At 44.2% G+C, this 26,213-nt stretch overlaps 1 protein-coding gene and 1 long non-coding RNA gene across 2 annotated transcripts in view; both read right to left on the reverse strand.

Annotated features, from left to right (window-relative positions):
* LOC118888465 overlaps nt 1-26,213 on the reverse strand; it is a 400,177-nt gene that overhangs the window by 112,181 nt on the left and 261,783 nt on the right. The gene's annotated exons all lie outside the window — the stretch shown is intronic.
* CAPN6 (calpain 6) lies at nt 622-25,953 on the reverse strand. Its single transcript, XM_036839483.1, has 13 exons — nt 25,815-25,953; nt 19,021-19,200; nt 9,995-10,126; nt 8,749-8,957; nt 8,043-8,235; nt 7,292-7,485; nt 6,958-7,035; nt 6,664-6,850; nt 4,588-4,710; nt 4,208-4,410; nt 3,510-3,631; nt 2,814-2,950; nt 622-2,213 (listed from the first exon to the last, which is right to left on the reverse strand). The coding sequence occupies exons 2-13, from the start codon at nt 19,183-19,185 to the stop codon at nt 2,031-2,033; spliced, it is 1,926 nt and encodes a 641-aa protein (XP_036695378.1). The 5' UTR covers nt 19,186-19,200; nt 25,815-25,953; the 3' UTR covers nt 622-2,030.

Raw genomic sequence — 26,213 nt, forward strand, 5'->3', positions numbered from 1 at the left:
TTCTGGCTTAGTATTGCCGGGACAGGGAATGAGGACTGTGCTTGAGGTCCGTCCTGCTGAGCTTGGATATGCCTCCCCTGTCTGGGCATCCTGTCTGGTCAGGAGGAAGAGCTCAAGGAAAAAGGAGAGGTGTTTCCCTCCTAGCCTAACCCTAAAATGGGCAGATGACAAATTAAGTGTGGAAGCAAGTGAATGAAGTCTTCACATCCGTTCTGCTCTCAGGGATATGGTGGGAGGGAGGAGTTGGTATTGTCTCCTGTTGGAAGGCCTGCCCTTGAACAATTTGGCCACTGTAGCTTTGGCCTTGAGTCCAATCTCAGAGGGGTTTCAAAATCATGTAACCCCTGATATCACACAAATACCCCTAAACATGGACTAGAAAAGGACCCCCTCTCCATTCTACCAGCCCCTTCCCCACCTGGATGAATACAGCCAAGGCCTCTGCATCCATCAGACTTAAGCCTGGGCTCCGGTTGCAGGAAGTACCCCTCCTCCCACCCCGACCTCTAACCGCTCGCAAACGAGTCTCAGCAGACGGCCACTCTTACCATCTCTCCTGTGCCACCAAATCAAGTCAAGACTGGTCAATTTATTAAACGTGAACTTTATTGTGGTTTGGATTATGTAAGGCAGTGTGGTGAAGGCACTGCGGAAGTTAGACTGAAAAACATGGTAGGAAAAGGAGCGAGCTAAGAAAACTACAAAATAATTTTTTAAATGATCGCGTGCTGGACTAGACTAAGTATACTACAACTAGGTCATTTTATTCATCATTGCAGAAGCATTGAAATATTCTAGGAGGTGGAGCTTGGGGGATGGGGAAGGGCTTCATGGAGGAGGTGGCATTTATGCTGGGCCTTGAAGGAGGGGTAGAATGTTGATAGAGGAGGAACATTTCAGAATGACTGACTCTAGAGAAAATTCTATAGAAGGACTGAAAAAACAAGAGGGCAAACAAACACCCCCAGGGAGTGAACGTTCCCAACTGGGAGAAAAGCCTGAGGGGTCTCAAGCCCCCCAGATGGGGTCTTCAGTACCAATGATATTAGGAGGCACAGGACAACGGGCTTGTTTGTAAACCTAGCAGCAGCAGGAGGTTTCACATTTGCAGTCAGGGGCCCCAAACTGGCTGGACTATGCCGGGATGGAGTCTCTCGTCCTTTTATCCTGCGTGGTCCTTATTCGTCCTTCCTCTTGCCCGCTGACTGCCTGAACGGTAGTTCGTGCGCGCCCACGTGCGCGTGTGTGAGTGTAGGTGTGTGTGGATGCGTGGGGGACCGAGGCTTTGTCTCCCACTGCAGCTTCTTCCACTTTTCCCTCTTGTGGCACACAGCTGGCTTCCATGGAGCTGGAGCTCGGGCCCTTCCCACTGTCTGAGCCTCACGGAACTCCAGCTCTTGATTAAGCACCTAGGAAGCTTCCTCAACATGAAGGTAAAACCTACCGTGGGGGGTGACTTGGGTCAGGGCAGGACTACACTTTCCGGAGGTGGTGGTTGGTGGTGGTGGTGGTGATGGCGGTGCCGGCGGTAAGGGCTGGGGATGTATAAACAGGCTCCGGCTGCTGGGTAAAAGGCTGCTGGGACACCTGTAGTGTTCAGTCAGGAGCTGGGATGTCAGGCTAGACCTGCTTGGCCTTGATCACCCCTCCCCCTTCTTCAACATGCCCTACAGCGGAGACGTTTTGGGCACCTGAAAACAGCGAAGACATTGGTAGGGAATCCAGGCTGTTTTCGTTGTCCTGCATGAATCTCACCCCCGGAAGCCCCAGAGATCTTTCCTTGGCCAACATCTGTCTGATCTCCAGATAGGACTGTCACCTCCCCCTGTCCAGCTGCTGGAGGTATATAGGTTATGTAGCTACTTACGCTACTCGGATCGGGAGGTATGGGGAACTTATCAGAAGAAAGGAAAAATTAATTACTGTGAATTTCTTTCTTTCAAAAGATTATGAATCCTAGATAAGATCTAGCATCTGACAGAAAATAAAAGGATGGGAAAGCTCTGTCAGGATTCCCTGGAGCTGGAGATTTAGAGCTCAGTGAGATCATCACTGGAAATAACCTTGAAGCTGATGTGGCCTTGTTTAACTTTGGCAGTTGGGCCACCCTTCTTACGCAGGTACAGGGACTTCAGATCACGGCAGTCACTGGGGTCAGCATCCAGAGTAACCTGCCCCAAGAACTGATCACAGAACTTTCGTCTGTTCCAGACCTGGAGAGACAAGTCAAGAAAGTGAAGATGAGCAACCCTCTGTAACATCGGACTTTGCCGAGTGGCATCTAGAACCTACTGCCGGGCTTTGAAAGGTCTGTTTAAAAACCAAGAGACTGTATTTCCTGATACCTCTCTGGCTAAGGGGAAAGTACCTCAAAGAGTAGAGACGAAAAGCCACCAGAGTTCAGAATCAACCTTGACCTATGAGATGGCCGCCGAAAGGCAGCTGGTCAGAAGCATTAAGTCAGAAAAACAGCCAAACCACAGTGCTCCATTCTGAGCAGCAGGGCGAGGGGCATGTGAACTGGCATATACTTCCCCACATGGGAAGTTACAGTACCTGTGTTAACATGTGTATCTGCCAGCATGCGGGCTTCTGCCCACAATGAAAGAAACAGAGGAGAGGAGATTTAGGATGGAGATTCATAAGGAAGCGAGTGATTGTGCCTGGTGGGAGGTGTCTTCGAGTACAAAACAAACAAACAAAAAACCAGGATAAGCCTTGCTCTGTATCCTAGACATGTGTGAGGCACTTGGGATCATCCAGTATCTGGTACTGAATATGAGCCACCTGAGGGTCCCTGTTCACATCCTTACCTGCACTATAATAGGAATGTCAGTGGTCCTTCTGTAGAAAATGGCCTGGGTGTCAAAAATGGCATGAACAGTATTCTTTTGGACAGGAGAACGGACTTCCTCCTTTCCACACTTGATGACCAAATATGGGTTTACAGCTGGAACAAAGTAACATTTATTTTTAACACAGTGATTAAAAGTCCTCTTTCTAGATAGTCAAGAAACTATCTCACTAAGTCTATTCTGGGACTTTTAGCATAACACCTGGGTACTAGAATGACCTAGAACTTTGGTTCTTATTTCCCTTTTCTTTTCTATACTTTATATAGGGATATAGAAATGAATGTTAGATAGTCCCTTGCCCAAAGACTTTTATATCCCATTTTCTCTTTTTTTAAATTGAAGTATAGTTGATTTACAACATGGTGTTAATTTCTGCTGTACAGCACAGTGATTCAGTTATACACATATACATTCTTCTTAAAATATTCTTTTCCATTGTGGTTTATCACAGGATATTGAATATAGTTCCCTGTGCTATACAGTAGGACCTTGTTGTTTATATATATCCCATTTTCCTACAACGGTTGACAGCCATTCTGACTTTTCTACACGGAAAACACCACTGGAGAGAATCATTTGTGACCATCTTTTCTAACCATATATGCAATAAATGAAACTGCATTTTGCTTTCCCAGACACCCCTGCAGTTCTTACTTTCATTGGCATACTTCTTCTCCAGGCCCTCGGCACTGTGCACTGTGATCTGGGTGACAACCTTGGGGTAGCCACGAGCCAGATTCCAGCAGGACATCTTGGGCATGTCCAGAGTCAGCTCCCTGGAACATCAAAAAGAAGACACGTCATCCATGACGAATGCCCTTTGATGAGGAGATAGGCTCGCCAAAGCAGACCTTGTTGTTGAAAAACATGAAATGCCAAGTGACCTAGCCCACTCCTCCTCAGACATGGCTTATATTTTATGAGGATGTTTTCCTTTCCCCTTGCTTTAAGGCCCAGCAGATAAAGATCAGAGTAGGCAGGGCTGGGGTGAAAAGGTAGCTTTGGTGACCCAGCACTCAGAACATAATAGAGGAGCAGTGAGGAGTGCCAGCTGTTTAAGAGAAGAGAGAGTCAGCCAGAGAACAGAAGATAAAATATAAGTGGAAAAGCTTAGGCTATAGGCCTGTTCTCCTTAAATGGCAGCTCAAAGCACTGAAGCTCTGACCTCCACAGGGAACTTCTCACAACCCACACCACTTTGAGAAATCTTTCTCCTGCCATCACTGCAGTTAAATCTGACTTGAACAAGTTGTCCCTTTGAGTGTCCACCTAGGGGGAAGAGGGCCAAGAGGGTTAGGACTGGAGGCAAAGCACAGAATGGGAGTTGGCACGGCTGGCCAAGGACACGGCACCTGAGCTGGACAGGCACTTCAGAGAAGATTCTCAAGAGAAACTCGCTGGTGCGGCCGTGCTGGAACATAGTTGGGACAAGCACGTAGTTGCCCTTCTTCAGGTACTTGCTCAGAAACACGGTGCGCGTGTCAATATAAGTGGAGGTCCCCGCGCGCTCCTGGATGTACAGGTGGTGGAGGCGGAATTTGCGGTTCATCTCCACCTGGAAATGCAAGAGAAGGAGATGCTCCTCCATTGCACTCAAATCATAGTTGTTGCGTTGGAAGATCCCAGCTCTTCTACTTTATCCCTCGACCTTTCTTAATTCCCCTAACCCCAAGCCGTCCTAATTTTGACACTGTTTGCCATCATTCTCTCTGCTCCAAAGGCCCGTTCTTACCTTGAAGAGCTCGAAGCCGATGATGTAATTGTCGGGTCTTCCCATGCGGCGGTAAGTGCGCAGGTCCTTTTGCTGCAGAGACATGATGACCTTGTGCCCATCCTCGGGCACAGTGAAGATGTACTAAGGGAAAGAGGCCAGCAAGGAGCTTAGTTAGCACTTCTGTTTCAGACGAGCCAGCTCGAATTTCAGGGAAGAAAACTCTACCTTGCGAAGCAGAGACTTGGGTTATGTTCTGGGCTTTGCCATTGACTTGCTAAATGCAGATCCTAATGTTTGCTTCTCCCTATGGCATTCAGCATGTGTTGAGAGAGCCAACTTCATACCTAGGCCTTTGATGCCAAAGAGGGTATGCTTTGTTTTAATAAGTTCTTGGTAGGATCTTGGGTTTTTTTAAATTGTCGCCTTGTGGGCTTCCCTGGTGGCACAGTGGTTAAGAATTCGCCTGCCAATGCAGGGGACACGGGTTTGAGCCCTGGTCCGGGAAGATCCCACATGCCATGGAGCAACTGGGCCCATGTGCCACAACTACTGATCCTGCGCTCTAGAGCCTGAGAGCCACAACTACTGAGCCCACGTGCCACAACTACTGAAGCCTGCGCGCCTAGAGCCCGTGCTCCGCAACAAGAGAAGCCACCGCAATGAGAAGTCCATGCACCACAACGAAGAGTAGCCCCAGCTCGCCGCAACTAGAGAAAGCCCACACACAGCAACGAAGACCCAATGCAGCCGAAAATAAATTAATTAATTTTTTAAAAATCTTATAAACTGTCCCCTTGTTTTTAAAAGCTGTACACAGGAAAATTTGAGAATCAACAAAGACAGAAAGCATCCTTGCTTGACTTAACCTGACACTGCAGCATTCCCCTAGGCTAGCCTCCTATTGCCAGCCCAGATGTGTGACTTGTGGAAGGGGCCGGATCCATTTCCTTGGTGAATCGATGCTTTGCTATCACCATTTTAAGGATGCTGCAGGCCTGTCCTAGAGACTTCCCAAACATCATCCGGGGAATCATGGTGCCATTGGGAAGTAAGACTAAAAGGCATCAGATTTCTCTCTCTCTCCCCCAACCCTCCCACCAAGAAACAGGAAACAGATGCAGAAACATGCGCTCACGAGGCCCCTGTCGGTCCATCCTGCACAGACGCTTAAACAGTGAAGCCAAAAAGCCCATTTCCCCAGTTTGGTATATGTTCCTGATAGTTAAAGCATTTCCAGGGCTGTAAATGAAGGGGGGCGGCAATAGGAGCTTTCTTTTCTTTAGGGACAATTAAGGTGGAAGGAATGGAGAAAACCATGAGTTAAGTAAATCAGCCCACCAGCTTTAGTATCCTTCAAAATGGCTGGCCAATGAATCTCATGGAAAGAAAAGACACACTCATGTGTAAGGCTGCAATATAGTCAGAAGTCTTGTCTCCTGTGGGTTAGCTCATCAGCACATTTGCAGATAAAACCATCAAGATTATTATAGGTTCAGGCTTTGGATGTTTGGATTTTTTGCTTTGGAGTGTGCCTGGGCTTGACCTCTAATGTGTCATCTGGAATAGCACTGTAATGGGAGATGGATGGAACGGGGTCATTGACAGGGTAGCGATTCAAATCCTGAGAAGAATGACCTGGTATTCTAGATGAGAAAAGGGAGGCCTAATGATGGGGTTCAGAAGAATCACCTGCATGAGAAAGAGGACACATATAGTAAATGCGTACCCAAGGGAGCAATTAGGCAGTAAAGAAATGAAAAAGAATTGAGAAAACATCAGGGAGCAGATTCTTTCTCTCTAATGTGGAACCATCACAAGGAAGCAGGGAGTGTCAAAGCATACCCAGCAATATGGTCAGGAGAGAGGCAGCCAGAGGAGGTGGCTTGGATTTGATAATGTCACCAAGTCACGTCTCTGCAAAGAGACACAGTCTGCTTTACAGGCATCTGAGCCAATCCCTATGCATCTTGGTTGATGAATATTACACAATAGCTGCAAATGGGAGAAGTGATGTCAAAGAAATACTCCAAGGTGAGACCTGGCTTCCTATTGCCTTGATAACTTGAAGGCAAAGAAAAAGCATTTGATTTAAACCTGGGGATTCTGCAGGAAGGTATCACGGTTGTTATAGCAGCCTCCTGAACGGTTCATCAGGGGATCATCATCCACAGTCCAGCATCCCACCACCGATTCCAGCTCCTTGCGGCCAAAAATAGGGTTGTTCACATTGCGGCAGACATTCAGTTCATGGAAGTTGCGGCAAAAGTCCTCCAGGCTCATCCTGAATGGAAGGAGTGCAGGAAAGAAATGAAGATGATACTTAATACCTACCCCTGCAGTTCCATGTGGAAGCCCCAATTCCCTTTAGCACAGAAAACCTCTGCTCACCAAAACTCTCCATCATCAGACATAACAAGCCCCAGGTTCTTGCGATCTGCTGCAGTCAGTTGCTGCCACTCTTCAGAACTAAAGGCAAATGAACAAAGGGATAAGCCATTATGTTTGCCATTGACTTCCTACAGTAAGCAAGATGCCAAAGGAACAGAATACATGAGGACTGGGACAGCTTTGTCTCACCACCAGCTAAGTCACAGGCCCCATGTCCGAGAAGGACCCACAGATGTCACTAAGCATTGACAGCCCGCTAGCAGTCTGGAGGGATGGGATTGGGAGAACGTATAGGGCTTTGGGGATGCAGCAATCAAAGTGGAAAGCCACTCACATCTCACTCCAGGGCCCACTCCATTCCTGTCTTCCCAAGGGGTTCCTCAGACGAATCATGTACAGCTTCTCAGTACTGAAGACCTCCACGAGTCTTTCTCCAAGACGGATCTTGCGAATATCAGTCATGGTGTACGTATGGCCCTTCAGTAGACCCCAATCAGTTTCAACTTCTTGTTCCTCCTGATTGGGAAACTGAGAGCAAAGAAAGATACATAAGGGCACAAGAATTGGGAGATCCAAGGCTTGGCTCTTCCTCTTCCTTGATTGGTTTACCCGAGTATGGTTGAAACTAGTTCTCTTATGCAGATAGAAATTTGATCCTGCCACCTAACTTGACACAAAGCAAGCCAAGGAAAGGAAATAAAGAATTTAATATAACAACTCAAACAATTCAAATGACCCACGGTAGTACATTGATATGAAGAGCACTGAAATTTGTTGGGGTTGGTTAATTCTTTGAGCAAACAGCTATAACCGCCACACCCAGGAGCAGAGGCAGGAGGGATAATTTAGCAGAGACTATTTACATCAGCTCGGATGCTACATCGGCCTCCAGCGGGATGACTGGTACAAAAGGATAATAGGTTAAAGCTCCTTAGCCTCTGCGCCAGGGCTCAGCGCCTATTGTTAGCTTTCTGAGTTTCATAATGACTTGTCCTGGATCTCCAGGGTAAGGGTGATGTTCTCCACCAAATGTCGTGGTCTCCTCTGCCAGAAGTGAGCGAAGAGTGGTTTTGGTGAGTACAAACCTCAATGGAGCAACAGATCAGACCTCCTTTGGTAAATGTTTTGTACAGTTCTCCAAACAGCTTGTACTTCTCCTCAACGAGCTCAGTGTATCTTCCCTTCTGCATGTCAACAGTTTCAGCCAATGTGCCAGTGAAGTCCACGATGATATCAGTAGTGGTCAGACCATCGAGGGCTTCATAACAGCCAAGCAGCCTGGGGGCAAATATGCAAAGTTATCTTTGTAAAAGTATTTTTCCAGGTCAAGGACATCTTGTTCCCCCAAGTTAAAACAGTCCTTGCCCAGCCAGCCTTTACCGGCTAGCTTTTCTCTAGGTACAAAATGAGAGATAGTTTGAGAATATAGTCAGATTTCTAGGTTTAGGCTATGTTGATCTAGGACGGTCCATGCAGAAACTTCTTTCTACGGGTAAATATTAGACAAGGAGAAAATCTGTGGCCATAATGCCATGTGATCTGTAGATCAGCAGCAGGAAGAGGGCACCTGGGAGCAGTAAGGGTTTAATGGAAACTGGAACAGCTGATTTCTTTCTCATCTGGAATTATGGAGGGCCATTCCCAGGTCCAAAGCAATGCCTTGGATCTGACTGATATCCTACCCAATTTAAAGCCCAAGGCTAAGCTGGGAGAGCATGAGTTCCCAGGGATGAATGTGACCTTCCTTTCCTTGTGTAGCCTGACCACTGACTAGCCAACCCCCCTCCTTACTTGGCATAAGCTTTCTCCAACAGAGCATTCCAAAATTCATTCATGGAGGTGGAGAAGGAGAAAACGAGATCTCCATTGATGGTGGGCAGCAAGTCATCAATCACCACCTCGGTCCATTCTCCAAAATGCCAGAAACGGAAGCGAAATATCCCAGCATATTTATCTAGTTTTCGAGGGTCCCATTCCTGTTCCTTGTGGTTGGGAATTGTCTGGAAATATAAGAACATTCAATCAACTGTTATTCAGCAGACCATATCCAAATATTGAGATTACAGTTGACTTCTGGCAAATCCCATGTGGCAACAGGAAGCACACCAAATACATTTGGTTTGGGTCTAGGTAGGAAGTCCCTGGTAGGGCATTTTTTCCTGCAATTTTTGCTCCCCCAGTTCAGTTTTGCTGAGGATAGTATTACCATGCTTGCCCTGAATACACACAGGGTGACTGGGGGCAGCAAGTTATGGGTTAAACTATTTACCACAGTTAATCTACAAACTCGATCATGAGAGACTGTCTACACAAACATATTCGTGGTTGCATATTTAACCACATAAACAAGGCATTTTAAAAAGCAAAATCAATCAAAACACAAGGCCCCCTGTGGTTTCAGTTTTTAAAGGTCCATCCTAGAGAGTTCGTGCAGATTCTATAGACTATAGATTTTATTCACACCTTGAATAAAATTACATTTGGGAAAGTCTCCTTTTTAAATACAATTACACATTCATCTTCTAAAATTGTTATTTTCTGAAGAAAATGCTCTAATTTTTCCCAGGTCAACACTTCATTGCCTTGAACTCTGCCTAAATGCCAAAGGAATTTTTGTACTCATAACTTATTAGAACCTTTTCAAGGATCTAGTTCTTTCTCACCTTTTCTTTTGTTCATATCTGTCAGTGACTTCCTGGCCCCCAGTGGCTTTTTACCCCAGTAGGTACTGAGAATGCAAGTATGCAGAGCTACTGAGTCAAAGTACTGCAAGTGACAAAAGATCACCTAATATGTGTGACAAAGCAAATGGAGTAAAATGTTAATGGTAGAATCTAGGTGAGTAAATGGGTGTTGACTGTAAAATTCTTTCAACTTTCTGTATTTGTGAAAATTCTCATAATAAAATTGAGGGAAATCACCTTCAATCATTAATACTTCTGACTTCAGGAATTAAACAATCTGAGACAGTTACGAGCTGACTTTTCCGAAAGTTACTAAAGAAGACAAGGAGGTGGAAACCGAGTGAGGTCGGTACCTTTGTCCAGTGAGACTCCTGAACAGCCAAACAGGAAAACGCAGAGACCATTGGCTTGTGCCCCAGTCTCCCTTGGGTCAGCTGGTGATTGCTGATATGGCCCACAATCAGACGGGGGTCATCGCAGATGTCCTGTGGATACAACAGTTGGTTCTAAGAGTCTGGGAAGTGTTCCCCACGGGTCAGTGTGAGCTCAGCTAGGCAGGACAGACTTCACAGATGAGGTAAGGTGGAAAGATTACCAGGACTTCCACAGGTAGGAGAAAGGAAGGGTTGGGGGGTTGTGGAAACAAACACAAAGCAAGTAGCTCATCAAGACACAGGAAAAAGGGTCATGTGGGAAGGTGGCAGGAGAAATGGAAGGAGAGGATGCGACTGAGACAGGATGAGACGTGCTGGTGGGAGCCCTCAGACATAGCTATCATTGAGGTTTAGAGAGTTTTCACTGCAGCGTGAGCTTGTAAAGAGGAGAACGAGGGATTAGCACATTACATTCTGATCCTATTTGTCAGGATGAGATTTTCTGAAGCGCCTGTGCTCAGATGGGTGATTGCACTTAAAAGACAAGGCCTGATAGAGGTGGACATTAATGCTTCTCCCTCTCCAGAAAAATGAGTTAGGAGACCTTATACATGAAGCCCTTTCCTAACATAAAGCAAAGGCAACAGCGGTGTCCATGCAACAAGATTTCCCCACATCTTTGGATGAATACAGATGGCAGCAGCACTAATAGCAGGTGGTAATAGACCGCGTCTAGGAGCACTTCAACAGATACTCTTTTCCCACAGCGGATGTTCAGAACCTGGACAGAGTGGGGGAAGTATTTGTTTGAGGCGTATGTGTGTGTCTTTCCCCAGTAGATCATTAGCTGTGCCATTCCCACTGCAAGTAGGAAACTGAGGCCCAAATAATACAATTCCAGCACAATGTAATGGAGGAATTTTCAAAGTATAATCAATGCCTAAAGGAAGGATCCCCAAAATTTCCCTGGTGGTAGACAAAATAATTTGAATAGTGGTGGTAATGTTCACGCTGAAGCCTTACGGATGACTAGAGTTAGCAGTTGGACAAGGGAGAGGTATGGAGGCATAAGGAGTAGAGAGACAGTCATGGACAGAGGTATAGTCACATACATGACACCATATAATTGAAGACACGTTTGCGTGACTCAGAGTATCAGCCCTTGCAGAGTTCAAAGGCAGGATATACCAATGAAGTCTTGGGTAGATGGAGACAGCTTCGTGGAGGAGGCCGTTGGCCAGTACCTTGACATTTTGCTTACCCAGCAGAAATAAATCCTAGTCTCAAATGGAAAGAAAATCTAGACATATATCCTTTAAAAAATTATTAAATAGAGACAGCTATATTTTTCTGGTTCTCAAACCTCTTTTTTTTAATGGACATAATTCTCCTTGATGAAGGGTCTGGTCTACAGAATGAAACATTCCAAATATTCTTTAAAAGCCAAAATAACTCTGGAAAGGAATAGGCATTCTGGGCAAGGACAAGTCCAAACTGAAGATTAATTGGTCATCCCTTTGCCAAAAGGAGAGAGTTAGGTGGGTTGTCGTCAGCTTTGGTTTTCTGGTTTTTTTTTTTTTTTTTTTTTTTTTTAGATGCATGTCTGGTGTCTCATTACTTTTTAGTCTTAGGAGAAGACTTCTATCTTACTAAATTTTTTTCATGCGTTGGGAGCTGCCTGTTTTTTCACTTATTGAACATAAAGCAGGTGTGTTGGGTGGATTCAATCCTGATATTCTTTCTCTTCTGATTGTTTCTTTGCCCTTTCTAAGATGAGACGAAACACAGTTTTTCCTTTCTGAGTCAGGCGTTACCATTTTATTTGTAGCAAGATGTAAAGTTATACAGTGATTTCTTGGACTTAGATGATGCATGTAATAGTTTCCAAGCATGAAAAAACAATAAAGTGAACATCGATATGTGGAAAAGTGTGTTTTTAGATTATTAAGGCAAATTATTTGCTGGTTTTATGTAGAGTTATTAGTGGTTGGGGTTATATTACAGTGTCTTGATTTTCCACAAGGCTTTAATTCACAGCAGGGATCTAGGCTCAGCAAACACTTTTGGCATGTCAACTTCTATTTAAGACCTAAAGGATCATGTAAATAAGCAAAAAGACATGGAAACAGAACTCAAATTGAGGAACTGGATAATTATTCTCCTGTCGACTAATGTGAATGTGATTTTACATTTATATATATATATATATATATAGTGTGTGTGTGTGTGTGTGTGTGTGTGTGTGTGTGTGTGTAAAGCTGTGTGTAATCATGGGAGAACATACATTTGGGCAAAAAAAAACACCTTATTTTCCATTTCCTCTCAAAAACTGGCCCATGCCCCAGTTTTACTTCACCACTCTTCATACTTGATGGATGGCTATTTAACAATGGGTTTTTAAAAATGAGTTAACAGTCCATAGACTGTCAAACCTGGAAGGAATTTAGAGACTATTTAGTCAACCTGCTTATTTTACAAATGAGGAAACAGGCTCAGAGAAGGGCAGTAACTTGCCTCTCCTGTCATTTAGCTAGTTAGTAGACCTAGGATTAAAGTTTTAGGTTCTTCATATACGGTTAGAGAAGGAACCTCTAGACATCAGCTGGTTCATCCTTTTGCCTTTAAGTTGATCAATGGTCACCATGCAAAGGATAATACTGTGAAGCTCTTCAGGGGTGGAGATGCAACTAATTCTCTCAGTCATCCATCCCAGTGTTTTATGTCTCTTTGCTTAACGCTCACCTAAAAGCTCTCCATCATTCTGGAAGACTGACTTAACTCATGTCTTAGCTTTTGGTTCTAGGCTAGATATCACCAATGTGCTTTAATCTCCTCAATTTCATCCACGAAATATGAATCAAACTCTTATGTATGTCAGCACCATGATGTGAAGCATGGGAGAACATTTTTATTAAGCCACATTTTTTTTTACCTCTTTAAGGAAGTGAAAGACTAGAAATAGCTAAGGAGGTAGAAAGGGTAAAGGGTAATGAGCCAATGCAAATCTAACAGCCAAATGGACTTTTTGGTGACAAATTTGAAAACAATGAAATGGATATTTATTGAATTTTCCCCTAGATTTAGACAACTGGCTATAATTCCTGCGGGGGTAAGGAAGCAAGGCTGGAGACATTTTCCTGTAAGTCAAAGCTGGGATGCAGAGCGCAGATGGGACGTTGCAGCCCAAGCCCTGCTGAAATGGTAGGGAGTGGAGTTGGAGGAGAGGTCACAGCTCACATAGTCACATATTTGTGTGGCTTGAGAGGTAGGGAAGATTGCTGAACCTCTAATGGTTCCCAGCTGTGTTGGCCTAGTCGACGTGATCCTTGAACTGGGCTGTTTGTCAAGGCAAAATAATTTCTTAGGGGGAAAACACACAACTAGGAAGTCAAGCACCAAGAGTAAATCCAGGAATGGTCTCTGCAGACCCCCATCCCTGAGCCAAAGCCTTCTACTGATACAAGCAAAGCAGCGTCTCTAGGAAGTACGTTCTCTTAGCTGAGCATTGAGAGATCCTCCCATTGTCCTTACCTCATCTCCTTTCCCAGAGATCTCTGGGTGGTGGGGGAGGGAGGCATACAGTTATAAGCCTTGGAGCCCCACACATGTCACTCTATGTGGCTCTCTTCGCACCTACCACATCCGCATACTTAGCAATTTTTTTTTTTTTTACACAGGTGAAATTTGCTGACAATAAACATTGAGGTCCAGGGTAAACCTCAAGAACCACAGTAAAATGAAAGGCTGCCTAGAAAACCAGCAGCCAGAAGAGTGGAGGCATTTCAAAAGTGCTATGGGCAGTCTAGCAGTCCCATGGGGATGGAGACAGTGTGGACACTCACAAGTGAGGTCGGCCCTGCAGTAGGTACATTAGGACTGAGTCCAAGGCTCTAAGTCGTCCCAGAAGGCCCAGGGCTGCCATTCAGGGCCTGAGGGCTTTATCAGCTAGTCCAAGCAACCATTATCTTATCCTTAGAAAATTGTACCATCTCCAGACACGGCATTTATAGGTGGACCTCGGCTCAGGGACCAATGTTGAACCACCTGCACAAGGAGTCAACTTTACTTGCTGGGGAGTTTTGCTTCTGCATGACGATCTTGTCATTGGTAAAACATTCTCTTCCTTCCTAACCCCTCCAAGGAAAACTCAGTATGGAACCATAGAATAATATCTTAAGCCCAACTTCCACTTCCAAACTGGACAAGCAAGTCACTACAGAATTATCTTCTTCTTTAAACCTTCAGACTTCTGCAAGGAGACTCCGGGTGTAAATCCCAAACTGCTTTATTGGGAAAAATTTATATATCCGTGCAATGGAATACAGTTCAGCGATAAAAAGAAACAGATACATGCTACAACATGGATGATCCTTGAAAATCATGCTAATCTAAAGAAGCCAGTGACTTTTATGATTCCATTTTAAGTGAAATGTCCAGAATAGGCAAATCTAGACAGAAACCGAAAGTACATTACTGGTTGCCTGCGACTGGGGGGAGGAGGGGTTTACTCCCTGCAAATGTGCACAAGGGATTGTATTGGGATGATGCAACTGGTCTAAAACTGGATTGTGGTGATGTTTGCACAACTCTGTAAATTTATTTTAAAAAATCATTGCTTTGTATACTTAAAGCAACTGAATTTTATGGTGTATAAATTGTACTTTGATAAAGCTGTTAGCGTTTTTTAAATTCAGAATCTAAAATAAATAGGACAGATGGCAAGAGTATTGGCCTATTCAACTCTTTTCGATTGTGTCAACAGAAAAAAAACACTTAGGACTATTCACGTGGAGGGACATGATCTCTGGGAAGAAAAAGAAATTCATGAACAGTCTAGGCCAAAACTGCTCTACAGGGGTGTCCCATTCAGCTGGGTGTTGGAAATTTCTATTAGCACAAAGAGAGAAATATTTCCTCCTTTATCGGGGTCCCTCATATGCAATCTCTCTCTGCTTCTAATGTCCCCTCTCAACCGTTCCCTCCCATTCCTCCCACCTTTGCTTTAATCCGGAACCTGATCGGCCTCTTCTCACCCAAGGTAGTGAAAAGACCTGGGCAAGGGCCATGGTAGTGGAGGCTGAACTCAAAACCTGACCAGGAGAGCTGCCAGATCTTGTGCAGGTGCCCTGGCTTCCTCCACAGCTGGCTGTGCAATCCCCAAAAGGCCTTGCTCCATTTTAGCAGGAGACTAGCTGTGTCTGACTCGAAGACACGATTGTAGCTGGGTATGAGTCAGTCAGGAAAAAAGCCAGAGGCGGATAGGAGGGGAGAGTCGCTGCAGGGAGCTGGAGAAGAGATTTTCTGTGGGAATTTGGTGGCTAGATTTCAGCCTAAATATCCTACCTGCTGTCTTAGGATCACACTGTAATTCAGGGGAACTCAGCTCTTAGAATCTGCTAAGACTTTATATGTTGAAGGTCCAGGAGGACAGGGGAGCCCAGGAGGACAGGTCTCAGGCAATATATCTGTGTACCCAGGAAGCTAGTAGCTGGGGTCATTGGACCAATGGAGGTGTTAAGGAGAAGGATCTTCCTCTGAAAGGTATGGGCAGATGAACTGGCACCGAACAACTGCAAAACACTCTCAATCCCTGCCTATCTAAAGTGGCTCCTTAGGACGCAGCAGGGAAGTGGCAAGTGGGAAGAAGGGGAGCTCAATCCTGCCCTAGGATGGTGGCACTTGACTGCAGTTGGTTGGTTTGATTAGCAGTGGTGTTTACAGACATGGAGGCTTTGCAACCCAGGAGGGAAAGAGACAGAAAATATCTGGTTAATCGTGCTTCTTCCATTTTAGAGACCTCAGAAACTAACCCTGTTTGAGTATGAGGCTGGGTGGCATGCCAAGGGACAAGATGTCTGTAAGCTTCCCTGCAAATGAGGATCTCAACCTTGCCAATGAGGCAGGTGAGTCCAACGACCCATCTGGTCTTCCTGAGCCAATTTAGAGAGGCCTGGGGCTGTCTCTTGGCTTTCCTGATGGGAGGCCAGAGAACTTTGACGTGGTTCTTGCCCATAGGCTTGGCCTCCACTCTGGCTAGAGAGGAATCTCCAGCTTTTTGAAGAGGCTCAGATGGTGGTCTGGAACATTGTTTCTCCCCCTACTCCCCACAAGAGCCCCCCCTCCCCAACCACTCCAATCCACCATGATCTCCTTTTCTTCAAAACCCTATATGATTTACTGGCTATATGCCTGAAAATAGCATCTCCTCTCCGCAGCAGTAATTTCTTATTTAACTCTTCGATAGCTCAATATCCATCTCATCAGCTGGAATGGGAGTCCCTCGCCCCAGGCCTCGTCTGCATCTTGCACAGAGGCTGGCATAGAGTAAGCGCTCGATAAATGTTTCTCAACTGACTCTCTCTTCGGGCCTAATTAAGACTAAGCTCAGAGTATGCTCTCAAAAGGGACAGTATGGATCAATTAATGGGCGTACAGCATCAACACAGTGAGGAGGAATGTGAGAACTTACTGGAGGGAAGCTACCTATTTTATCAAAAGAGACACGAGCAAATCTATCTCCCTGACATGGCAGCATGGTAGAGTAAAAACTAATACAGGCTTTGGAGTCAAACCTGGATTCAAATCCCAGCTTGTTAGTAGTCTGACCCTGGGAAAATTCTTACCTTCCCTCTGAGACACAGTTTCCTCATCAATAAAATGAACATAGTATCTACCTTTATTTTTTACACCAGGAAAAAAAGAATTACATCAAAGTGGTTTTTAAGATACCTACCTCACTAAGCTATAGCAAACTAGGATGAAATGGAAAAATGTATAGAAAACTCCCAACACAGTATCTGGGCCCATAGTAGGCATGCCCTAAATGCTTATGCCTTGTTCTACCCCATTCACTCTCTCTTTCTGACACTCCAGTCACCTTGGAAGGGGTATCGCTTGCCTCAGAGGCAAGATGGATTATTGCAGTGGTTATTAAGTTTTTTTCCTTCCCTGCTAATTCATCTAGGACTCAATCCACAGAATTTGGAAGATGAAGGCAAAGGACGAAGGACTGAGCCAAGATGCAGGAGGGAGGATGTGTCTAAAGACGGGCCAATACAGGAAGCACTGTTGGCTTGGCTCACATCAGAATGGCTTCATGTTGGCTTGCGATTTTACTGCCCATCAGATCTCCTGCCACCTCGTCCAGGACCTCACCCCCATCCATTATTCCTTCTTTCTTCTGTGTCTTTAACCTCTCCTTCTTTACTATTTCCTCCTTAGCCTATAAATATGTTCAAGTCTGTCCTATTTGTAAAAGACACCCTCCCCCAGAAAACCTCCCTCAATTTCCTGCCTTCTTTTCAGCTACTTCTGCCCTATTGATCTCCTTTCTTTCATAGCCAACCATCAAAAAAGAGTGGTGGCCCTCATTATCACCATCCATTCATAAGAGTGGATCCCAAACAGCATATTTCTATTTTCTCCATGCATTTGGGGGGAAAAAAATCTTACCTCTCTCCATACTGAATTAGTGGCTAGTGAATTCTGCTCATGTTTTCCAGATTTGTATTGCAGGTCAGTGATCTACAGGGACGTCAACAACTGGAGGCACAGAAACTCAGCAGCAGTGTAATCTTCCTTCTGAGGAGAGAACTTCTCCAACTCTTATATTCTCAGTGGCTATCATACTTTATGGGCAAAAATGGAGACATGTCCTCTGAGTCACATAGAAGACAAGAGCCTTGACGTGACCCATGTATCTTGGCACCCCCTGGTGGCAACCTACATAAACCGAAGTAGCTCTTGTAAGAACTCCCTTTAGGAGTTCAAGCTGTGGAAATTGTTCATTGAAGAAGGCGAACCTTGAGTTGCTGACTGAGATGGTTCCATAATAGTGCATAAAAAAGGTACGTCATGAAATAGGATCAGAAGGTCTTCAGGATATTGTGAAAGTCCAAGAATTTGCATTTCGTAACAGCCCTTGGTGGCTTATATAACTGGTCACCTACTTTGGGAAGGAGCCCAGGTTGAATATCCTTCTATCTAGTCATACCCTTTAGATATAACCAGGTTACTGTTTATTCTCCAGATTCCAACATCCTATCGTTTTGTACATTGACCTCCCACTCATATAGGACTTATAAAGCGGTTCTGAGACCTGCTTTAGAGACACAATATACAGATGTTCCACAGAGAACCATAGTAACTATGAATAGGTGGTGAAAGAGCTACCATCCTACTTGGATCCCACTTTGCTAATTGTGGGAGAATACAGATGATGGTATCCAAAGAGCAGCAAAGAAGTCTCCCTCCCCCAATTCAAACAACTCCATCTTGTCCCTGTTGAGTTTATTTCATTTATGCTCACCATATAGGGAGTTTTTCTCTTCAATGGTCTGAGATTATCTCGAAGTTGCTGTCATAGGTAACTCAGTAAAGAAACAAGAGTATAGTTGCGTTCTGAGTTACCATATTTACTCAAATGAACTTCCAAAAGAAAGCAAGCATGGTATATCTCTTTCTTGTTCTTTCTAAATTACTAAATCTGATAAAATGTGACTAAAATTCAAGATTCCTCAAGTTAGAGCCAGAAGCACAAATCCATAAAACTTCCCATTTTAAAGCTGTCTGCTGGGAATTTTTAGGGCAGTGAAAATATTCGGATACTATAATTATGGTTATATGTCATTATACATTTGTCCAAACCCATAGAATGTACAACACTAGGAGTGAACTCTAATGTAAATTATGAACTTTGTGTGATTATGATGTGTCAGTGTAAATTCACCAGTTGTAACAGAGGTACCACGCTGAGAGGGGGCATTTGATAATGGGAGACACTCCGTATGTCTGGGGGCAGGGAATACATGGGAAATCTCTATACCTTCCTCTTAATTTTGCTGTGCTCTAAAAATATAAAAAGGATATTATGCTATAAAAAAATAAATAAAGTTGTCTGCTAAACTGGTCTATACGCAGTGGGCTGTGTGAGTGAAATAGCGGACCAAGTAGATTTATGATGAAAGAGATCAAGAGGGAAACAGAAATTGAAACAACAAAGTTACCTGGGGACGTTTCCACACCACCTTCCCAGGAAGCAGTCGGTTGTAGAAAAGTGAATCATTCTCAGGCAAAAAGGTTGGATCACAGAAAAGTCTACCATCCCTGATGCATTCCTGCTTCAGTTCCTGGTACTTCTGGTTTTTGAAGAGCTTCAGAGGAGGACCCATAATGTCAAACTATGTCTAGAATGAGAAAATTGTTGTTACTGAAGGAAGACGTTCTCAAGTCTTTTAAAGATTCCCTGAGATTAGACAAACAGTTGTCATCCATTGATTTATTCCCAGAGCTAGGCACCTCAGTTTTAGCTTTAAGGGAAAAGTCACCATTTTCAGGGAAAGAAGGGCCCAGGGTCTACAGCAAATTAGTTTGGGGTTTGGGATAAGGCATCTAAACCATTTCTGGGTCTCAGTTTCCTCATCTGCCAAATGGGGTAATATGGGCCTTAACAATCTTATTGGAAAAATAGATAATAAACGTTAAGATTGCTAGTTAAACGTGAGTCATTATAATTTAAAGGGCAATCTTCCATCTTCCACTGGCAGGGAGGAGTTCAAGCACAGAACAATTGTAAATTTGAAGAGAAAGAGGGAAAATCGCTTTACTATATTCAGAATAATTTGGTGCCCTGAAGGGCCACACACTTTGTGCTTGAGGGGAGAAGCAGCCCCTTTCACTTCTAACAAGCCCTTTTACACAATTCCTTCCCTTTTATCATTAAAGAGCTTTGCGTTTTTATTACTGGCCAGGAAGACTAATGCAAGAAACAGAGCTCAGCAGATGGCCTCCAAAGACAAGGAAAGATAGAAAGATTGTATGTGTCTTTCTTCTTCAAAGTCTGGTGTGCAATCATTTGCGCACCATAAAAGGCAGACTCCGAAATTCAGTTACACTAATTTGGTGGATTCTTAGCCCGTGTCAATACACTGTTGCTTTCTTTTCTTAAAAAAAACAACAAAACAACTCTCACATGGCTATACAGAGAATTAATATAGTGGCTCTTCAGGCAATGTCTATCAGAGTGCCCCACACTCAAATGCCCCGACCACTGGTTTTTATGAGGATAATTTGAAAGGCAAATTGGATTTTAAACAGCTTTGGGGTGATAATAGGGTTTTCAATGACTTTGCCTGATTCACAAAGATAGATTTGTAATGATTTTAATGATCCTCTGATGACAGTCAATGGTAAATAGAAGGGGGTTGTAAAATCTATATGCACCAAGTATTTCAAAAATATATTTTAAGGATAACTGTGTCTATATTCTATGATTACATGAGGGTTGAAACAAAAAATCTGGCTAAGGTCAGAGTGTCTGCTAAAAAATGGACGAAATTTGAAAAAAAAAAAGGCTAATTAATTAGCACTTTAAAGAATATCTGTGTAGGTAACACAGCTCAAAACTCAGTTAATAATGAGGCAGTTGCTATTTTATAAAAAGTGTAATATTAATCAGAACTCTCTACTATCTTACTTCCCGTTCCTTTAGTATTACATTGAAATGTCTTACTGGTAAAGAAGTCTCCCCATTTGAAAACCATACAAAAATTTAATTGGATGTTATTTGCAACCTACAATATGTGTAAACAAACTTACCCTTTCTCTGAATCCAAGGAATAAGAAGCTGAAAATAACCAGTTTTTCCATAGCCTTGTTTATTGGCAATTGTTTTTCAAATGGAAGGCTACAGGAAACTGCAAGTACTGAAATGCTTTCAGTCATCAGATTTAAGTCTGTCCACGGGTTTTAAATATTAACGTGTATTTCACTGTTTGAAGTCGTGGACGGTATCAGTAAGAGTTTTCCATTAAGCAGCATCAGAGCCAACCTGAATGTATGCCCAGGGCTCCTTTCTGGGGCCTTTTACAAATGGACCCCAGTTTTTACATGTGCTCAAACTTACAACAAACCCTACAGTGCTTCTTGCTTTCCCTGGAAGGTTGGGTGGATTGCCAGAGGCTGGGGGCTGCAAATGGGGGATCGTCTGGGACAATTAGGATATTTAGTTTCCCAGAGCCTCCTAGTCTCTCAACATTTTGGATAAGTGAGTATTTCCTGTTCTTGGGAAGGCCCGTTGCTACTGCCAGTCTACCTTGTTACCTAGTCAAATGGCGAGGCAGGCAAGGCGCCTGCAAAGGGAATCGCTATTATATAAAGAGGCCTGTCTACAGATAGAAACGGCATCAATTGAGAAGAAAATCAAGTTTGATTTTCAAAACCGGTATGATTCCAGTCGACTTTATCAGAGACAGAACGTACAGCTGGTGTGGATAATTCAAGCTTTTTTGGGTGAGGGCACATGCATTTTGGGGGCACACAGGAAATAAGGAATAGCCAGCCTCAACTTTGACAGGCATTCGTTAGAGTACAATTGCAGTCCCACGCCCCGTCGGACCTGCGGAGTAGAATTGCCCCCAATTTCTGACTAGGTAGCAGAAAACTATATTCCATTTGCTGGGACCTTGGTTTCTTTGTGCCTCAATTTTCTCAACAGGGGAGCGGGGTTATTTATCTTGCCCTCCATACACTGCGGCTCTCCCTAATGAGACGATTAGTGTACAGGTGTTTCGAATAAGTAGAAAGGGCTCCATAAGTGCAAGATACACACCGTAAGTCCTCTCACCTAGCCTGGCACAGAGCTAGGTACCCAGCCACTGTTCAGGAAATATTTGTGGAATGGATGAATGTCTTACGTAGAAAATTAATGTTTGTGCGGCAATTTATTGTTTGAAGGGTGCATTTCAGCTCATGTTCTCTTCATGGCAGCCATGTTTCGTAGATGTTATCTGTGCCCTTCATTTTGTATCTCCAGGAATGGCAGCTCAGACAAGGGGCAGCTAGAAAATGGCAGAGCTGACTCAAAGTCTCGTCTGTGTAACACCCGGTTTAGTGTACAGCTTTCTATCACACCACACTGCCTTCTTAAAGAAGGGATTTTTTTCTTTTTTAGCTCAAATGAGGAAAACCCTCCAAAGCAAACATGATACCTAACTTTGAGGCATTCTGCCTAGAATTCATGGCCGTGGTGGATATTGAAAAGGTTCTTTATTTCCATGGTTTGATGAGCATGGGAGAATCCGAACACTTCACATCTCAGGGTTCATCAGTTAAGTCTCAGAAAACTTTTGGAAACTCAGAAATTTGTCTTGGGTTTGTCATCAACAACTTGCCCTGTCAGGGCATAGGAGAGTGGAGAAGGGAATGTTCCTTCTTTGCTATCTTACTGTACCCAGCTGTGAAGACAAGAGAGCCTTTAGGTTAAAGACTACATATAGGAAAGTCGGTAAACAGAAGCAAAGCTGGGGTTTTGAGTATCAACCAAAGAAGGCCTCCAGCTAACAACGGGAACATGCACATTTAAGAAGGGGGACCCTGTGCCCTGAGGGCTAGTATTATGGGTGGTTGGGTGAAAAAGAGTGTGGAGTTTTGTATTGAGATAATGGTCTTAAGAAGTACTGTTTGAGTGGGGATCCTCCATCCAGAGAGAATGAAGAAGGCCGTGTGGACCAAGGCTAGTGGGAGGGGTGGCTCCAGGGTGTGGTGAGTTAGGAGTTGCCAGGGGAAGCTGAGGGAGCCTGCCACATAGAACACGAGGTCACAGTTAGGAGAGGGAGCTTTTGCTACTCACCGGACTAGAAAGCTTGCGAAGCTGGACAAAGTCTTAAGAGGAAAAGCACTTGTTCTTTACCTGTGGGTCAGCCTTAGAGTAGAAACCAGATTTTGCTCTTAAAAATGAAATCTGGGGCTTCCCTGGTGGCGCAGTGGTTGAGAGTCTGCCTGCCAATGCAGGGCACACGGGTTCGAGCCCTGGTCTGGGAAGATCCCACATGCTGCGGAGCGACTAGGCCCGTGAGCCACAATTGCTGAGCCTGCGCGTCTGGAGCCTGTGCTCCGCAACAAGAGAGGCCGCGATAGTGAGAGGCCCGCGCACCGCGATGAAGAGTGGCCCCCGCTTGCCACAACTAGAGAAAGCCCTCGCATAGAAACGAAGACCCAACACAGCCATAAATAAATAAATAAATAAACAAAGTAAACAATGCGTTTAAAAAAATACATTTAAAAAAAAAGACTAAAGTTTAAAAAAAAATGAAATCTGCCTCAGTTTACTCAAGAGAATTATGATCTGATAAGAAGAAATCCAGTCTGCGGTTTACAACCTGCTTTCCATTACGGTGAGTGAGAGGGCAGGGGAGGGCATTTAAGGGGGAGAGAGGGAGAGAATAGGGCCCCCGAGGGTGTTGTTCCTGGCTGGTTTCTCCTTTTCCCCAGTTTCCCCCTTGCGTTCTACTTGGGGCAAAATCGGAGGTCAAAGCAATTAGGAGTTTGCAGAGCAAAGTGAATACAGAAGACTGAACTCTGCCCTGGCATGAAGTAGCAGACACTTTCACCACAATCGGGGGTCCCTATCCTCACCCCTGGGGGTGGTGTGATGAGAGAAATGGGGCTTGGAGAAGGCGAAGTAATACAAATTCAGCATCCACATTTTACCCAGAGAAGAGTGCTTTCCATGTCTACACAGGCAGAAGCATAGCCACACCTTAGAGAATGCATCTACCAAGGAACGTATGGTTCTTCAGATTCAAATTGTTGGCCAGATATTCTGAGGTCTGAAAGGGACCACGAAAGTCCTCTGATCCAGCCTTATATAGGACACATCTACTCTGCCCAGAGAGAAGACCCTGTTCAAAGAAATTCCAAGAAAAAAGAGTGCACAATTCCCTTTAATTCCATTGTTGCAGAACTCTATCAAAAAATGAAAAGCAATTCAAAATCATGAAAAGAGCACACATAGTCAGGAGATCCAGTCCCAAATACGATCATTTAGTGTAGATAACATCTCTGTCCCTCAGTTTCCCCATAAGAGCAATGGGAATAAAATGGTTGCCCCATATACACCTCAGGGTGTTATTGGGGAGATCTAACAAAATTAGGAATGTGAACGTGCTTTTTAACTATTAAGGATAAGACCAATATAGGGCAGTAGTATTAGGAAGCGCTCGTTCTAAGCAAGTTAAATCCCTTTTCTGTCCTTAGTGGAAAATGAGGAGATTTGATCACATACTTTAAGTAAGACACACACAAACATTTGAAAGACCAATATAAAATGGCCCCTCTGCCATTCAGTACCTCCTCTCTCTTCCACCTCTCCATTTTGGCTGACTTGCCCCACTACCCCTTTTATTTTTCCCTCTTGGCTGGAATAAGCCCATCCTATAAGTCTAATTTTATAACCTTGCGAAAATCTAATTCCAATTTTTCTAGGATGTTACATTGGATGGACTCTTAGAGATAGATCACTTAGTCCAATTCCTTGCTTTTACAGGAAGGTGAAGGGACTTGTCCAAGGTTGCACAGTTGGTGACAGAGCTAGCACTAAAACCTGGACCTCCTGACTCGTTTTACCACAATTAAAAAAAAAAGGGGGGGCTGGAGCATGCCAACACAAAACCTCAAGACATCGCTTTTGAAAATTCTTATTGTCCTCTTCTTACAAGAATGCACTTAGGAGTTTTGTTTTTGAATTGCTGTCAGAAGGTGAGATGATTTCAAATCAAGGCTAATCAAAGAAACACTGTTTTGGGGTCACAAAGGGGCTTTTTCTGCTTTTAATTTAGGGACTGAAAAGTCCCAAGGATACGGAAAGCCTGCTTTTTAACCTATTCCTGACTACACAAGTGTTTAGACTTCTGCCTCGCCTGCTAAGGACTCTAAGGATAAATAAAGAATGCTATTCAAATCCCAAGTATTCATAAACGCACATGCGCGTTTGTGCACACACACTCACATACACACAAACTGCAAGAGGAATGCAAGTTAATTAGGCGTCCCCCGTAGAATCTTTTCCTAAATTCCTTCAGACTATAAAATGTCCTTAATTTCACAACAAATATTAGCAAATGAGACATTAGTCGAATTTCAATAAAAACATTAATTACAAACCAGGATGCTTTATCCTGAAGCCTGAAGTGACTGTCAGGATGGCAGAATTTGTTTAATTTTCCTACGTGCTTGTCACCATATTTCAAGCTCCAAATCCTCAGAACCAATTTTTAATTGCAATGCTCCAATCCTTTTGCCACCCCGTTCTCACCCCAGCCTGCTCTGGTCAAGTAGTCCAGCTAAGCCCCCAGAACAATGTAGTTGCGGTGGGGACGGATAGAGCCCCCGGCTGCAAATGTAAGTTTACACCAATGCAAGAATCAGAGAAAAACAAAACCAGGCCGGCCAGGGGCTGATCATGAAATAGCCAAGATCAACCTGTCACCAGGACAGGAAGACCCCGGCTCTGCAGACAGGACAGACTCTGCTGCCATTCGTTCCCTCCTGTGCAACAGTGTACCACCCATGGACCCCGCTTCCAGGGCTTAAAGACCTTTTGCACACAGTGTGGCTCCAAGATTCTGCCTGCATTTCAATAATTTGCCCACAGTTGGGGGTCAGCAGAAGCTAGAATAAAGCCCTGAAAATGGGGATTCTCCCCCCTCACACTCGCCTCCCAGGTTTGTCCATCCTTACCAGGTATTTTAAGTAACAGAAGACCAAAAAAAAAAAAAAATTAAAAAACCTTAGCAGATATCACCGGAAAAGTCTCATGGCCAGACAACCACAATTATCCCTTAGAGACCCCCCCAAAAAATAAGCAATCCAAAATTCCATTAGTTTTGAAGTTTCCAAACTGCTATCACACACACACATTCCACTTTACCTATAAAGTGCAAGTTTCTTCATTTCATTGAGATTCTAAGTTATCCAGCAAAGAAAATTGCAGGATGAGTTTGCGAATGTCCTCCCTCCTCACCTGAGTTATCCCGGGAGCCTTGTTGCTGCTGCCGCCGCCGCCGCTGCTGCCACTGCCCTTAGCCAGGTAACCCCTACAAAGTCTGTTCAGTCAGTGCGGCTGAACAAAGATTCTGGCTTTCTTAACCTGAAAACTATTTGGGCTGTACCAAGCTCTGCTCACAGGGGGAGGTGCCTTGCAGAAAATTCAGGAGGCTTTGCCCCGCCTAGCAGTCAGAAACTGATCCAGAGTCATGAGGAAAATCTGGAAAGCACCCCTACCAGATGTGCAGACGGGATGCCCACTCCAGATCCACCCACCAGCAAACTGAAAAACCCAGGAAAACACGTTCGAAAGCTCTTTCTGTTCCAAGGAGAAATAGGACTTTTCAGGGAGGGGTCTGAGAGATTTCTGACTTTT

This window comes from Balaenoptera musculus, chromosome X, assembly GCF_009873245.2.
Source record: "Balaenoptera musculus isolate JJ_BM4_2016_0621 chromosome X, mBalMus1.pri.v3, whole genome shotgun sequence".
NCBI lineage: Eukaryota > Metazoa > Chordata > Mammalia > Artiodactyla > Balaenopteridae > Balaenoptera > Balaenoptera musculus.